The sequence below is a fragment of the Quercus lobata genome, chromosome 5 (genome assembly GCF_001633185.2).
Source record: "Quercus lobata isolate SW786 chromosome 5, ValleyOak3.0 Primary Assembly, whole genome shotgun sequence".
Taxonomy (NCBI): Eukaryota; Viridiplantae; Streptophyta; class Magnoliopsida; order Fagales; family Fagaceae; genus Quercus; species Quercus lobata.
Window position 1 is genome coordinate 35,192,191 of NC_044908.1, and position 15,724 is coordinate 35,207,914.

General features: G+C 32.4%; 1 protein-coding gene across 1 annotated transcript; it reads left to right on the top strand.

The window, feature by feature from the left end:
• Window positions 1-2,453: 2,453 nt before the first annotated feature.
• LOC115992999 (uncharacterized protein At2g39795, mitochondrial-like) lies at window positions 2,454-6,082 on the top strand. The gene is made up of 3 exons (XM_031117261.1): window positions 2,454-2,882; window positions 4,348-4,676; window positions 5,101-6,082. Exons 1-3 carry the CDS (start codon window positions 2,616-2,618, stop codon window positions 5,267-5,269), a joined length of 765 nt encoding a protein of 254 aa, XP_030973121.1. The 5' UTR covers window positions 2,454-2,615; the 3' UTR covers window positions 5,270-6,082.
• Window positions 6,083-15,724: the final 9,642 nt, after the last annotated feature.

Consider the following 15,724-nt stretch of genomic DNA (forward strand, 5'->3'; position numbering starts at 1 on the left):
TATGCATAAGCTATTTCTATTAATTAAGGTTTCTTATTCGTATATAAACTAATACTATAATGCGTATGATACATATAAATACAATTGTTACAATATAGGGCTTGAGGAAGAGAATTAGACATATTATTCAAGGTTTCCCAACTTTAATTCCAACAATTAGGCATGACTTTCCAATAGGTATATATATTCTCCTTGCAAAAATTTTATTACATATTCTCAAGTTTGGTGGAAACTAGAAAATATGCATATGTAGATGTGGCTCATGTATTTTTTTTTTTTTAATTTTGAAAATATGTCATGTCTTTCCTTATATTGTGAATGTAATTTTTGCAAAGCTATAAGGACTATTATTTTGAAGGTAACCCATCTTTCTCTTATACTTATCAATTGTGTGTATATATATTATTATTCTTTTTGGTTTCAATAATTTCTAAGCTTAATATCTTCTGAATCTTTTAATTTTTTGGCCTTTCAAAAGTTTAAACTTTTAAATTTTTCGATTATTTTTTGCAATGTCTAAAACTATTTGGCAGATTTCAACAACTATAGAGTATAGCCTTGTAATTTTTTTTTTAGGGTAGCCCATCTTTCTTTTATATATTTCTATTGTATGATTATATATATATATATATTTGTTTTGTTTTGTTTCATTAATTTCTAACTCTAGATCCTTTGATTTTTTTTTTTTTTTTTAACTCATTGTAACATTCAATAAAGTGAAAATATTTAACATTTGTTAACCATACGGTGCATCGCATGACTTCGGTTTTATATATATTTATATATATATATATATATATAGATTAGAAATCCATATAAAATACTTTTGCCAACTTAAGCAATCCAAGTCCTACTTGGATTCCATAATTATGCTCCACGGATATATATATATTCACACACACACATGTTTTGTGCCTCAACATTGGTTTTGTAATGTAATAGAGTTCATGCTGAGACAATTTACTTCAGGAAAATTAAGGCTTCTCCTTGTGGTGAGAGAGCTCTTTAGAGTTTGGGTTTTATGAGAATATTTTGATACTTTCTTTGTAATCTACATCTTTTCCTTGAATCATACAAATTTGTGTATTCTTTTATACACAAATACATAAGAGAGAGAGTCAAACTTAAATTTAAACTCAAAAGTTGATAATTTATTCCAAATTTGTAAGGTTAATCATGAACACTATAAAAGCAGTGCAAACCCCAATATTTTTTTTTAAAGCTGAGTATAGGTATGAGCTCTTCTTTTGTTATTTTCTTCTCCTCTACTTTGTTTAAAAATTAAAAAAAAAAAAAATTATTTTATGGTTTTTCATGTAATTTTAAAAAATTATTTTATGGTTTTTCATCGTTTAAAGTTTAGACCCATTAAAATTTAAAACTTATTGTTTTATGGGTTTGTGTACTTTTTTCTTTTTCTTATATTTCTCTTTTGAATTGTTTCAATAACTTATTCTTTAATTATATATCTTTTTGGCATTTTGGAAGTTTTAACATCTGAATTTGTGTTAGTTTTTGCAATATTTGAACATGTTTAACAGATTTCAATGACTATACCATGTATTATTCTTTTGAAGGTAATCACTTTTTCTTTTATATTTCTCTATTGTGTAATCATATGCATTTTTTTTTGTTTCAAAAATTTATAGGAAGTAAATCTTATGATTCTTTAATATTTTTTAGTCTTTTAAAAGTTTTAACATCTAAACTATTCTTTCGATGGTAACACGTCTTTCTTTTATATTTCTCTGTTGTGTGTGTGTGTGTGTATATATACATATATATAGGCTCTGAATCTTTTGATTCCTTTCAACAGTTATAGTCATGGATTATTCTTTTGAATGTAATCCATCTTTTTCTTATATTTCTCCATTATTTAGTCATACATATATTGTTTTGTTTCAATAATTTCTAAGTAGTGAATCATCTAATTTTTTAAAATTTTTTGGTCTTTCAAAAGTTTTAATATCTAAATTTTTGAGTTTTCTTTTTTGTAGTATCTGAAACTGTCTGACAAACAAATTTTTGGTAAGCCATTGAATGTTCAAGTAATGGTTTTTTCATCAAATTGTAACACAAATTGAAGTCATACAAGAGCAAATCATGCAATAGTGTAATTTCTTAATCAATTTAAGAATTTATAAAATTATTTTAGTTTACCTCACAAATAGGAAGGTTTTCGTGCATAGCAGGGGTTAGCGACTAATTTTGATAATTTTCAAGTTTTTGGGTATTTTGATAATTTTTAAAGATTTTAGAGTACTTTGGTCATTTTCACTTTAATGATATTTTGATAATTTTAATAATTGAGTAATTGGATGGATTGAAATTTCTCATAATAATTGGGTTAGGTTTAGATTAATAGTAATTAGTTAAATAAATTTTAATAAATAAATAAATTTTATATATTTAACTTGATTTTATCCGCTCCAAATCTATCAAAAACCCACCCATTCGACGCTCATAGCTGAAATCAGATAGCCACAAATGTAAAAACCAAAAGCTGCCCATGTGATAAACGAAAAACCTTTCCAATTGTTCCTTAAACCCTAACCTCCGATTCTGAGCACTCTTCATCACTGTTCTTCAGGCACGCCTAAAAACCTCAATTGTAAATGGCACGCCTAAACCTAAACCTAGTCCGACCCCTATTGAGAAAACCTATGTATACTTGTTCTTCTTCTTCCAGAACCCTACCCTTCCTAATTGGTGACCATCAACTTCAACAACCCATTTTCAATATCACTCTAAAAAAACACTCTCTGTTTCAGTTTAAAAGAAGTTACATCTCCGATATGCGCAAATCCGCCTTCGAAGGAAACATCCTCAGACTCCTCCGCAACGAGATCCAATACGAGCTCCAACGCTCCACTCCCACCGAGGTTTTTTTTTTTTTTTTTCAGAAAGCAAATAAAAGTTTTTTTTTTTTTTAAATGTTAATGGGTTTTGTTTGGTTTCTGAGAAAATGAAAATTTATTATTGTTTTGATTATAATTTTTGAACTGGAACTTGGTTTCATTCTTAGTTCGGGAGCTCCATTTCACTTCGATTAGGATTTTAATTTCTGGATCTAAAAAAAGCAGAGATGTTTATCCCATTGCGTGTGTTAGAGTTTCAGTCCTTATAATCCTAGGTTACTATGTTACGCCCTTTTGTATTGTAGCGGTAATCTAGTTATATAATATATTATAAGCTTGTTTAAAAAGCTCTATATACAACTTTTGTATTTGTGTTTTAATTAAGTATTACTGATTCCTCACCAAAAAAAAAAAAAACATTGTGTTTAGATGGCACATTTGATACATTTTTTTATTTTTAGATTTGTAGTATTTACTCTGAACCATGAAATGGATCCATTTCAAATGGAGAGGATCCTTATTGGTTTGAGAGGTGAGAAATTGGCTTAGCTGCTGAATTGTTGCATTTTAGAAATTAAACGCACATAACAGTGACATTCTCATTTTCATTTGTTGTTCTATTACTAATTTTTCAACAATCAAACAGAACATTAGAAGATTATACTTGGTTTGGTTGGAGTTTTGTTATGAAGATTATGCGTCGGTTGGTTGATCATATTTTACCAGTATTAAGATTTATCAATTAATGGGACTGGGATTCTGTTATGATCCTAGTGTCCCATATTGATTAAGTATAAGCTTAATCATGTGTTTATAAGCTCTTGAGCACCCCTTGCAACCCGGTTTTCAAGGGTGAGTTCTACCTATGGCTTTGTAACATTTGGTATTAGAGTCAACCATCATGTCGGACGTGGCTCATTGAGCTTTGTGGTTGGATTTCGAAGGGGGCGACCTAAAGGCTAGATTAAAATTACTGATAAATGAGTGGAGCCACCAAAAAGAGGGAAAGGGCTACCATCGGGTCAGTGTCGCTAGAGTGAGCCGTTGTGGATGTCGGTTGCGGAGTGTGGTGATATGTTGTGATCCTAGTATCCCACATGGATCAAATATAAGTTTAACCGTGTGTTTATAAGCTCTTAGGCACCCTCCCCTTGCAAGCCGGTTTTCAAGGGTGAGTTCTATTGATAGGTTTGTAATAGATTCAGCAAAAGGGTTCACTTAAACAAGTCTAGTATAAGTCATAACCGTATTCCTCAAATTCTTCAGTATGTTCTTTAAAAGAAAAAAATACTGAGTTTAGTCATGATTTTGTACCTTTTCCCTCAAGTCTTTCTTAGCAACCAAACTGGGAATTAATAAAATTATCATATCTGTTCAATTAATATTTATTTATTAATTTTTTTTACATGACCACTACTGCTCTAGTAAATAGAAAGAAAGTAGTAATTGGTTTTGTGGATTTAATAGTTAACTATGTTTAATGTTACAGCCTGTTGCGAACTTTGACATATTCACAATTGATGATCGGCCTGGAGAGCAATGGATTAGATTGAAAGGAAAATTTAAAGACGAAGGCATTAAAGTTGAGGTCACCATGTTCGATGGAGCCATTCCTGCTTCAAAATCGGGTGGTGGTGCTAGCATTGGGGATGAAGTCCAACTTCACATTACCCTAATTGTCAATATCACTAAAGGGGAAGATGGTGAAGTCTTGGAATTCATGTGCTCTGCTTGGCCGGATAGTATAGAGATTAACAGGCTTTTCATACGCCGTGGTGATAAGATGTCAGCACAGCCTTACGCAGGGCCTGAATTCAAGTATGATGTATTTTTATTATTTTCCTCTAATAGCCTATTCAATTGCTAATGAATTGAAGGGAAAGAAAAGAAGTTGAAATTTCGAATTACAAATACTAGATGGAATCGAACATAGTATGAGCACCAGGTTTGGTTGAGCATAATTATTGTTGTATATAAAACAGAAGAATACCATGTATAGAGTTAAAGTGATAATTTTTTTTACATTGATTTCGCTGTATCCAATAGTTGGGTTATATAGGGGCTGTTTGGTTGGTGAGTTCAAACAACAATTTTCAGTGTTAAACAATATTACACATATTTTGACACACTTTTTCATTCACACGTATTTTTAAAAAATACAAACAACGTTACTAGAATAACATTACCAAACGGACCCATAACTTTGGACTGATATGTGGTTGCTTTTAATGGTTGTTTTCAGGGAATTGGATGATGAGTTGCAAGACTCTCTTTACGAATTCTTGGAAGCAAGGGGTATAAATGATGAACTTGCTGCATTCTTGCATGAGTACATGAAGAACAAAGATAAAACTGAGTTTATTAGATGGATGGGAACTGTGAAAACTTTCATTGAAAAGCAAGTGGAGTGATTGGTTTTTCATTTTGGATGAGATTAGTTGTTTGATCATTTTTGCATTTCCCAATGGAAATTTAACGTAGTATGTCATTTGTTGAGTGACATTTGACTTATACATTAAGCTTTGTGACTATGCCTTTCTTGTTGATGGTGATCATCGATGAGAAGGTGGTGACTGCTTACCATAATAAAAGGTTTTAGTGCAATATATCTAAGAAATCCTTTTCATTTAAAACATTGTTATTATTAAGTCATGTTTTGGAATTTTCCAAAAGATTTTGGGGCAATTAATGTGGCTATTGATATGGCAACATATGTGTTGAGAAGGGAAGGCTGGCAAGGGCTGGGAGCGAGAATCCATGGATGAAGAAGCTAGGCTATATGAGACTCGAGGAATGGACAGAAGGTGCTACAATATTTGCTAATGAGCGAGAGTTTTATATCTTTGGAGAATTCTTGTGAAGTTAACTTGCAGTGCTTTCTGGTTTGGTAGTCTTTTCCCGCCCTCTCCAACTCCCTAGGTAGCTTAGAGGAATTAGGCTATACTAAAGAGACAGGGATTCTCAAGTTTTGGCAAATGCATGTATAAAGCTCTAGCTTTCTTGAGAACTTTCTGTTTCTTGCATGGTTGTGAAAATGAGCAGAGACATAATTTAGGTTATTCATAGATTTCCCATGTTTGTAATTCTAGATGTATGTGTGGATGTGTGTTTGTTTGTACTTTTTTATTAGAGAAACAGATGATCTAGTATTGACTAAGGCCCTAGCTGAGGTTGGGTTTTCCGATTATGCAACTGAACTAAAATCAAGATCTTTCAGACGCTCATTCTGCGCTCTGTTTTTATAATCTTCCTTATACATTTACCGTGATTATAAAATAGCTGTAACCTTTTGGAATTGTCTTCTGTTGACAGGTAACTACTTCAGAACTTTCTCATCTTTATAGAATTGGGTACATGCTAATTGCACTCTAATGAGTTCTCTAGACATAGTCCTTGGAATGTTCTCTTCCTGGGAATTTGGACTATCAAGTTACCAAGAAATATCAAGGTCTTCCCATTTAGATCGTCCTCTTCAAGATTTAGTCAATGCCTACATCCAGAGTTATAAAAATTTTCTCAAGTGTACTCTCACCAGAGTCACCACCATTTAAATACCACATCGGTTTGGTTTCCAAAAAATTAAAAAAAAAAAAAAAATTGGTTTATTTGAAGTGTAATTATTTAGTGTTCTGGGAGCGCATTATGTACACTCTTTCTCTCACATGAGTAGCGGATTCCATTACGAAATTGATTGTCGGGTTTTCCATTTGGCTTAAACTTAGGCTTTGTTTAGTTGGAGATCATATAGGGAGGATGGAAAATAAAAGAGAGAAAAGTAAAGAGAAAATGATGTTTTTGTTTGTTTGATTGAGGGTGGAAAAGGGTAGAGATATTTTGGTGAGGCCTACAAGTTTTCTTTCCAATCTTACCAAAACATAATCTCCCTAAATTGGCGGAAAAATGGAAGAGAAAAGTGGGCAAAAATATTTGGGCCAAAATGGTCAAATAACACCATTTTTAGAAATTTGTGGCAAAAAAACACTGTTTCGGAACTATATAGGGAAATACCACTTTTCTAGAACTTGAGTTTCATAAAATCGAGTTCCAAATGGTACTCGAGTTTATGAAACACGAGTTCCTCATCAGTTTTGCCACCATGGCACTGTTGAGCTGGAAATTGGGCTTTTAAAAAAAATAATGTGGTACTCGAGCTTGGTAAAATCGAGTACCATGCAACACAATACTCGATTATACCAGGCTCAAGTACCATTTATGAAAAAAATGTTGTTTATTTTATTTCTACAGTACTCGAGCTCACCAAGCTCGAGTATCTTGTAACTTTTTTTTTTTGGGATTATCGACAAATAAACATAAACATAACAATAAGTAGCTTTTTTATGTTTTTATTTATTTAAATAGAAGCATTGTAAAATATAGAGATTTTAATTTCAAAATATGAATTTAATTTCTACATTAAGTAAAACTGTTCACTGTTTTCTCATAAAAATTGTTCACTGTTTTCTGGATAAACTATTTTTAGCATTCTACACAAAATTATTTTTTGTTTAGCATTATTTAAAAAATTGTTCACTCTCTTTTCTGCGTAAATTATTTTCTGTTCACTATTTAAAAAATTGTTCCTTGTTTTCTCATAAAACACCTAGTGAAATCATGTTTTCTAAATTTAAACGCCAAATCTGAATGCTTTTTCATGTTTAAATTTCACAATGAACGAATTTGTTTTCTTGCATTGATAAAATCTCTTTCTACATTAATAAAATTTGCCCTTTGCACATCATGTTTGCTGTATATTCGAATCTGCTTACTACATTCATAAAATCTGTTTTTTGCATTTAGTAAAACTGTTCACTGTTTTCTCAAAAAAATTGTTCACTGTTTTCTGCATAAACTATTTCTAGCATTTTGCATAAAATTGTTTTCTGTTCAGCATTATTTAAAAAATTGTTCACTCTCTTTTCTACGTAAATTATTTTTTGTTCACTACTTAAAAAATTGTTTACTGTTTTCTCATAAAACACCTAGTGAAATCGTGTTTTCTAAATATAAAAGCCAAATCTAAATGCTTTTTCATGTTTAAATTTCACAATGAATGAATTTGTTTTCCTACATTGATAAAATCTATTTCTACATTAATAAAATTTGCTCTCTACACATAATGTTTATTGTATATTCTAATATGCTTACTACATTCATAAAATCATTTTTTTTTTTTTTTTTGCATTAATTAAAACTATTCACTATTTTCTCATAAAAATTGTTCACTGTTTTCTGCATAAACTATTTCTAGCATTCTACATAAAATTATTTTCTGTTCAACATTATTTAAAAAATTGTTCACTCTCTTTTCTGCGTAAATTATTTTCTGTTCACTATTTAAAAAATTGTTCCCTGTTTTCTCATAAAACACCTAGTGAAATCGTGTTTTCTAAATTTAAACGCCAAATCTAAATGCTTTTTCGTGTTTAAATTTTACAATGAATGAATTTGATTTTCTGCATTGATAAAATCTCTTTCTACATTAATAAAATTTGCTCTCTGCACATCATGTTTACTGTATATTCGAATCTGCTTACTACATTCATAAAATCTGTTTTTTGTATTAAGTAAAACTATTCACTGTTTCTGCATAAACTATTTCTAGCATTCTGCATAAAATTGTTTTCTGTTCAGCATTATTTTAAAAAAAAATAAAAAATTCGCTCTCTTTACTGCGTAAATTATTTTCTGTTCACTATTTAAAAAATTGTTCACTGTTTTCTCATAAAACACCTAGTGAAATCGTGTTTTCTAAATTTAAAACACCTAATAAAATTTTCTCTTTGCACATAATGTTTACTGTATATTTGAATCTGCTTACTGCATTCATAAAATTTGTTTTTTGCGTTAAGTGAAACTGTTCACTGTTTTCTCATAAAAATTGTTCATTGTTTTCTGCATAAACTATTTCTAGCATTTTGTATAAAATTATTTTCTGTTCAGCATTATTTAAAAAATTGTTCTCTCTTTTCTGCGTAAATTATTTTCTGTTCACTATTTAAAAAAGTATTCCCTGTTTTCTCATAAAACACCTAGTGAAATCGTGTTTTCTAAATTTAATATCCAAATTTGAATGCTTTTTCATGTTTGAATTTCACAATGAATGAATTTGTTTTCCTGCATTGATAAAATCTATTTCTACATTAATAAAATTTGCTCTCTGCACATCATGTTTACTTTATATTCGAATCTGCTTACTACATTCATAAAATCTGTTTTTTGCATTAATTAAAACTGTTCATTGTTTTCTCATAAAAATTGTTCATTGTTTTCTGCATAAACTGTTTTTAGCATTGGCGCGGTTATTGCACTTAAGTGGTTTTTTTTTTTTTTAAATATGTAACCATATGAATAATGGACAAACTCCAATAAAGAAAAATGAATGATTCGTATAAATCACCTAATGGAAAATGCCTCGAATAATTCGAATTTGTAAAAAAGTTCGAATTAGTTGAATGTAGAAATTCGGGAAAAATCGATGGAAAATCAATGAACATACCAAATCGTGAAGGTGTACATAAGATGTACAGATAGTCCAGACTTGTTGAGAAATTTGACTTCGTTGAAATTACAAAATAATGAACATTCAATGAAAAAGTATGTACATTAGATGTACAAATCGTATGAATTTGTTTAAAAGTTTGAATTCGTTGAATGTATAAAACGATGAAAACTCAAGGAAAAATAGTGTACATTAGATATACTAATAGTACGAATTTGTTGAAAAATTTGAATTCGTTGGGAGTGTAAAATCATGAAAATTGAAATGAAAATTGAAGAACATACCAAATTGAGTGAACTCAATGGAAAATTAATTACATTAGATGTACAGATCGTCCAAATTTGTTTCCCAATTTGAAGTTGTCAAATGTACAAAATTGTGAAAAATCAATTTAAAACTGTGTACTAATGTACTAATCATTCTGATTTGATGAAAATTTCAAAATTGTTGAATGAACAAAATCGTGTAAACTCAATGGAAAATCAAAGAATGTACCAAATCGTTGAGCAGCACATGTAGCACTGTGAACATCAGTGTAGCAATGGTGGACAACTCATCCCCAAAATTGATGCATAAACTTTCCAGGGATGCTCTACATCCTTGAAAACGGTGAATTACAAAGGGTTGCATATTTGTGTATTCACGTGAGTGTGGATGGGTACTTCTGGTATGGGCTCAACAGTGTCGAGCTGTTGAGAAGCACATGTAGAATTGTTTACTATCTTTGGTCATTTCAAGGATCCTAGTCGAAATGCTCTTCCCATAATCTGTGACTACTGGTTAGAAGTAATAGCACATGGATACTTCTGGTCAGGGCTCAACAAGTAATGTACAATAAATTTAATTTGGGTGATAAGTGTTATGTGTGTAACATTTCAAATTACACAAACAGAATATTGGAAACATCAACATATCTAACTAGAGGCATTTCACTTCCTAAGGTGTTTCCTACATTACAAAGCAAAGGACATTGTCCAACCAAAGCACAAGAATCATATGTAGCAACAAAGAATAGCAGGGAAAAAATGAGCAAGTGATTTCATATAAACTTAGCCAAAACTAATGAACAGTTAATCTTTAGATTTGTAAAAGTTGAATGTACATGATCATCAATTGTTAGACATTAACAACAACATTTTGTATTGCACAGAATGTGTAGACATTAACAACGTCTAATGTTCGTAGGTAGAAATTTTTGGAAATCATCATTACTTGAATCTGAGAAGTCTAAAATATCTCTTTCATCATCTAACATAGTAACTTCATTAATAGACTTGATGGCTCGCTCTTGGGCCTTCCCCTTTAGATGCTTCCTAGCTTTTTGGATTGCATGAAAATGGTCTAATCGCCTTTGCATTTGATTGTTCTTTTGTTCAAGACGAGCAAGTATGTTGGCAAGTTCATCTCTAGGTAACTCAACTAAGCGTGCCTTAGGAACTCGTAACCTATGCCATCGACAATACACCTCAAACTCACACTTCTCGTATAGGGTTGACCATGGTGGTTCTGCTACGGTGAACTCTATTGCAGTGGTATCTGTACTTAGTTTTGTAGGTTTGCTGACCATGATGTGCCTGATGCTTCCAAGACTCTCGTACGTATATATTAATATATTAAGGAAATCTCTCTTCTTTCCAACCCATTTCCCTCCATAGTGGTCTGTGTATGTCTATAGTTGTTAATCTACTGGAACTTATGATAATCCATTTGTTGAAGTAGATCCAAACTTGTTCTGCATTGTACGATTTGATGTTGAGGTGTTGCGACTCATAGCTTAGTCAATTTACAAAGTTAGTGGGGTAGAAATAAGATCATTATTGTGGTGCATTTATAACCTCATTTCACGTTCCAAGAATTATAATTTCAGTTATTAAGGCTTGTCATGTCAATACAGGCTGGAAAAAACACTACATGAACAGGATTTTAAATGTTCCCAATGTCACAGTTAGATTTGAAGATGTGAACGGTAGTTGCAGTGTTCTTAAACAGAGCATCATATTTAATTAACACAATGCTATGTCCTTGTGTTGACACCCTATTTTGCAACCCGTATTTAATCTCACATGAAGGGTAAAAGGGTAATTTCACATTGAAAATATGCATCTTGATTCTGGTCATTAGATCCTTAATCTCATTTCACCAAAATAATCTTGATGTTGTAACGATCAAATCGACTGGTCATGAGCCCTAATCGGACCATTAGATTGAAAGTTATCATCAAATCAAGTTTTAATGGCTGAGATGCACTATTACAAATTGAGTCTGACTATATGTGATTATGAACAATTGATTTCAATTGGTTATAAATATAATCAATTTGAGATCGATGATGTGTCATAATTTGATTGGTTATGACTACATTTTATGGTAGAGTTGTATACACCTAATTAAGTAGATAGTTAAACATTAATTATTCAATGAGTAATTTGTGTAATTATCTTTTAATTAGAGTAAATTTAGAGCCAATTAAGTCTGAAATGGGAGTGATTGGAGCCATCTAATGTTAATTGGAAGCTAATTTGGGGACCTATTAATGTTAATTGTGCTGAAACCATTTTCTAACAAATGACCTCTGCTTACCATTTCATTGATATCTCTCAGAATATTTTGAATCTGTGAATGAGGTTATTTTTCCCAGAAACTAGACATCCGGGGCTTCAATTTGAGCACAAGAATGAGACAATTCCGATCAGAATTGAGGCAGATATGATTTTTCAAAGTTGGCTCTATAGGCTGTGATAGCAGCTACGGGAAAACCGAATTTTGGCTTACTCCTCACTCCCACCAATCTTTCCATTTAATGCACCAGATTTCCCCAAAGGCTAAAATGAGGTCTAGGTTCATGATTCCTTGTCAACTCTCATTAAATGATCTTCCATTCATATTTCCTCCACCACTACTATATAAACCCTCCTCTCCTTCATTCCAAGACACACAAAAAATCCCCCTATCTTCTCTTCTCTTGAGCTCTAGTGAAGTTGAGTAGTCTTGTCATATCTTGGTCTTCTTGAGACTCAAGGTATTGAGTGAGACTCACTCTCCCTCTCCTAGCTCTTCTTTTCCTCCACCCTTAGGACCTCCATCAAGAATCCCCCCTCCATCATATGGATCTTGCATGAAGGTATAATCCCCTTCCTTAATTGTTTGCTTATATTGTCATGATGAGAATTTAAGATTAAAGCATGATAATTCTCTTGAATATGTTTGAATGTTCTTAATTGTTTTTATGTGTTCTTCACATGTTCTTAGTTGTTCATCACATGTTCATGCATATCACTAGATTTAATCTTAAATCCACATCAAAAATATGAAAAACATGTTTGTTTAGTAATTCTTTCAAATCCTTGAATCTAGGTTATCACTATCCACACACATTCACTAGAGTTCATTTTTTAATCCAAATGTCATGCTTAATAAATTGAATTAGGGTTTATCACATGCACACACATTAAATTCAACATACAAATTGATTGACATATTGGATGATGTAATATGAATGTTGGCCACCATAGTCTAGAAGACCGGTTTCACCGGGCAAGGTGGGTGCCTAACACCTTCCTACCTTGTAACATAGCCTCCGAGCTTAGATCAAGGGTTAGTAGATCAAATACTTATTCATGTAATTTTTGATTTTTAGATTGTAACTAGGAAATAAAGCCATGTACTTTATCTTAGATTGTATCTAGGACCAAAGCCATGTAATTTTCCTATGATCAATGTAAATTCAATTTCAAATTAATAAAATGAGGAATTTTTCATTCATGGTTTTCTTATTTTTCCAATAATTAAATAAGTGGCGACTCCATTGTAAAACCCTTAATCTAAAGGGAAAAATATAACTAGGCGAACCTCCATTTTGAGAGGCAATAACACGACTCCACCCATTCACGTGGGTTTGACCCGACATCCTATAAAAACGGGCCGGGGGTGCGGTCTCTCACAGTGGCGACTCCACTGGGGATATTGAGGGCTAAACTTCAATTAGGTTATAGTGGCCAACCATGTCATTGTTTGTTTATTGCTTTTTGTATATAATATGTCTAATATGTCATTGTATTGCATTTCATGCATCATTTGCTTGAATGAAATTTATTTTATTTGTGTGCTAGCCCGGAAGCCCAGTAGTATTAGCCGTGGATTGTGGTCTTCCTGAGACTCACATACCCAGCGGTGAACCTACCACCCACCGCGACAAGGATCATCATGGTTATGCCATGGTGGTTCATAGGGACAAACTGTACCGTTCGGACCAACGCGGCGCTCCTGGCGTCACAAGTTGGGAGGTACGACGTCCTAGCTTGTGGGGACCTTTAACCTACCTTCTACCCATGTTGTAATGACCTATAGAACCTACCTTTAGGTCGGTCCATGTAAATTGCATTTCATTACGCATTTGTTTGGCCGTTGTTTGAACCATGATGACTCAAGTCCAACGCTTGAGCCCATCATGATTGTTTGAACATTGTATGTTGTGAATGAACTCAAACCCAAAAGCCTAGGATTGAACTCTACTTGAAATGGAAGCCCAATTTGTTTCTTGAATGAGTCTAAGCCCAACACTTGAGCCCATCAAAGGTGTATACTCATGATCAACATCAAAGGCCAAAAGCTCACAAGATGCATGCCTTCCAAGTGTAAGCCCAAGCCATTTCAAGCAGATACCAAGAGATCATAAGCAATGTTCAAGCCTTCTAAGTGAAAGCCCAAGCCATTTCATCATAATCAAGGTTCAAGCACACCAAGCCTCAAGCATCCTAAATGGACCAAAAGGAAGCAAGTGGCCCAACTTTGCCTCACTCTACATTTGGTTTGCAACATCATGGTTAAGCTTAAAGTTTGATTGTTTATTCCATGTTTCTATGTTTCTTTGAATTCAAATTCTTCATGTAGCATTTAATGAGCTTTGTTTGTGTATATATATAATAAAAAAAAAACAATTCAAGATTTCCAAATTTCCCAAAAAAAGAGAAAAATTTCCAAATGAAAAAAGCCTTTGGACAAGGGGCATTGAGCCCTTAAGTCATTTTAAAAAAAAAAATCCTTGAACTAGGGGCATTGAACTTCCTAGTGACTTTTTTAAAAAAGACCCAATTTTTTTTTCTTTCTTTCAAGATTAAAAAAAAAAAAAAAAAGTCTCATTTTCAAAATGGTACATGAGGATCCCTTGGACAAAACATTTTTAGAATCTTGATGTTTAAAAGCTTGAGCAATCAACTTGTACCAAGGAATGATTAATTTCATTTGATCCATGTAAAGACTTTTGCTACTTGACTTAGAATATAAGAAGAAATGGTCTTAAAAGGCAATCAAAAAATCCATCCATCGAAAAATCTCGAGAATCCATGCACTTGATCCAATTTTCAAAAGTCTTTTGTTTCACATCATTAGAGCATTCATACTTTTTCTTTTAAGATGAATTTATTAAAAGAGCTTGAATCACTGTGCCTACAAGCAAGCATTACTAGGGATAGGAGGCCATCTTTGGTTAAACCAAATTATTTCCTATGACCTAGAATGTTCATCATCCATTGCTAGCCCATTTGAGCCTTTAAACACTTAGCCTCTTTTTTGCATAAACCCACTAAAATCTAAACCTAGGGTGGGAAAATTCAAAGTATGCATGCTTAAATCTCATGTTAAGGAGGAGTTGACCTTGTAGTTTTGAAACTAATTGATAAAGCGCTCCTAGAAGACATGAAAGACAAGTAGAGAATTCATTTAGTTAAAGATAAGAGATCATCAAAGTAAAAGGATTTTTCACTCAATCAAGGATAGAGAAATGAAATTCCATCAATGTGAGAGAAAACAAAATGTGCATCAAGTTTGAAGAACCTGAAATTCATCATGCCAAGAAGAGTAGAAGGTTCATCCAAAAGAAGGTTCGTCCAAAAGAAAGTTCATCAAAAAAGGAAAAGATTCATCAAGCACAGAAAGGTGCAAGTGCATTGAGGCAATAAAGAAGTCTAAAGAGTGCATCAAAATGACCAAAAATCATTAAGCTGAGAAATACAAGTAGGGCAAAAGGTCCCCAAAAGTTCATTCAATCAAGAGATGAAAGACAAAAAAAAAAAAAGGAGCCTGCTAGGCTGAAAACCCAAAAGGGCGGTCTAGGCAAAAGTTAGGGCCAAAAGGGAAAGAAAAGAAAAGAAAGCCCGTTAGGCTGAAAACCCAAAAGGGCGGCCTAGGCAAAAGCTAGGGCCAAAGAAAAGAAAAAAAAAAAGGTAAAATCCTAGCAAATTGGAAACTTGAAAATGTAATCTAAAAAGAAAAGGATTTTACAAGATAAAAGTCTAGAGGTATGATTCAAGATGAATGAGCATAAAAACAAATGTTGATACAAGTGACCAATGAAGACTAGTGAGAAGAT

Excerpts from the sequence above, each read along its gene's own strand:
- LOC115992999 (XM_031117261.1), top strand. The coding sequence starts at position 2,616 with ATGGCACGCCTAAACCTAAACCTAGTCCGACCCCTATTGAGAAAACCT. Across the intron at positions 2,883-4,347 it reads AACGCTCCACTCCCACCGAG|CCTGTTGCGAACTTTGACAT; the intron begins GTTTTTTTTTTT and ends TTAATGTTACAG. Across the intron at positions 4,677-5,100 it reads TACGCAGGGCCTGAATTCAA|GGAATTGGATGATGAGTTGC; the intron begins GTATGATGTATT and ends GGTTGTTTTCAG.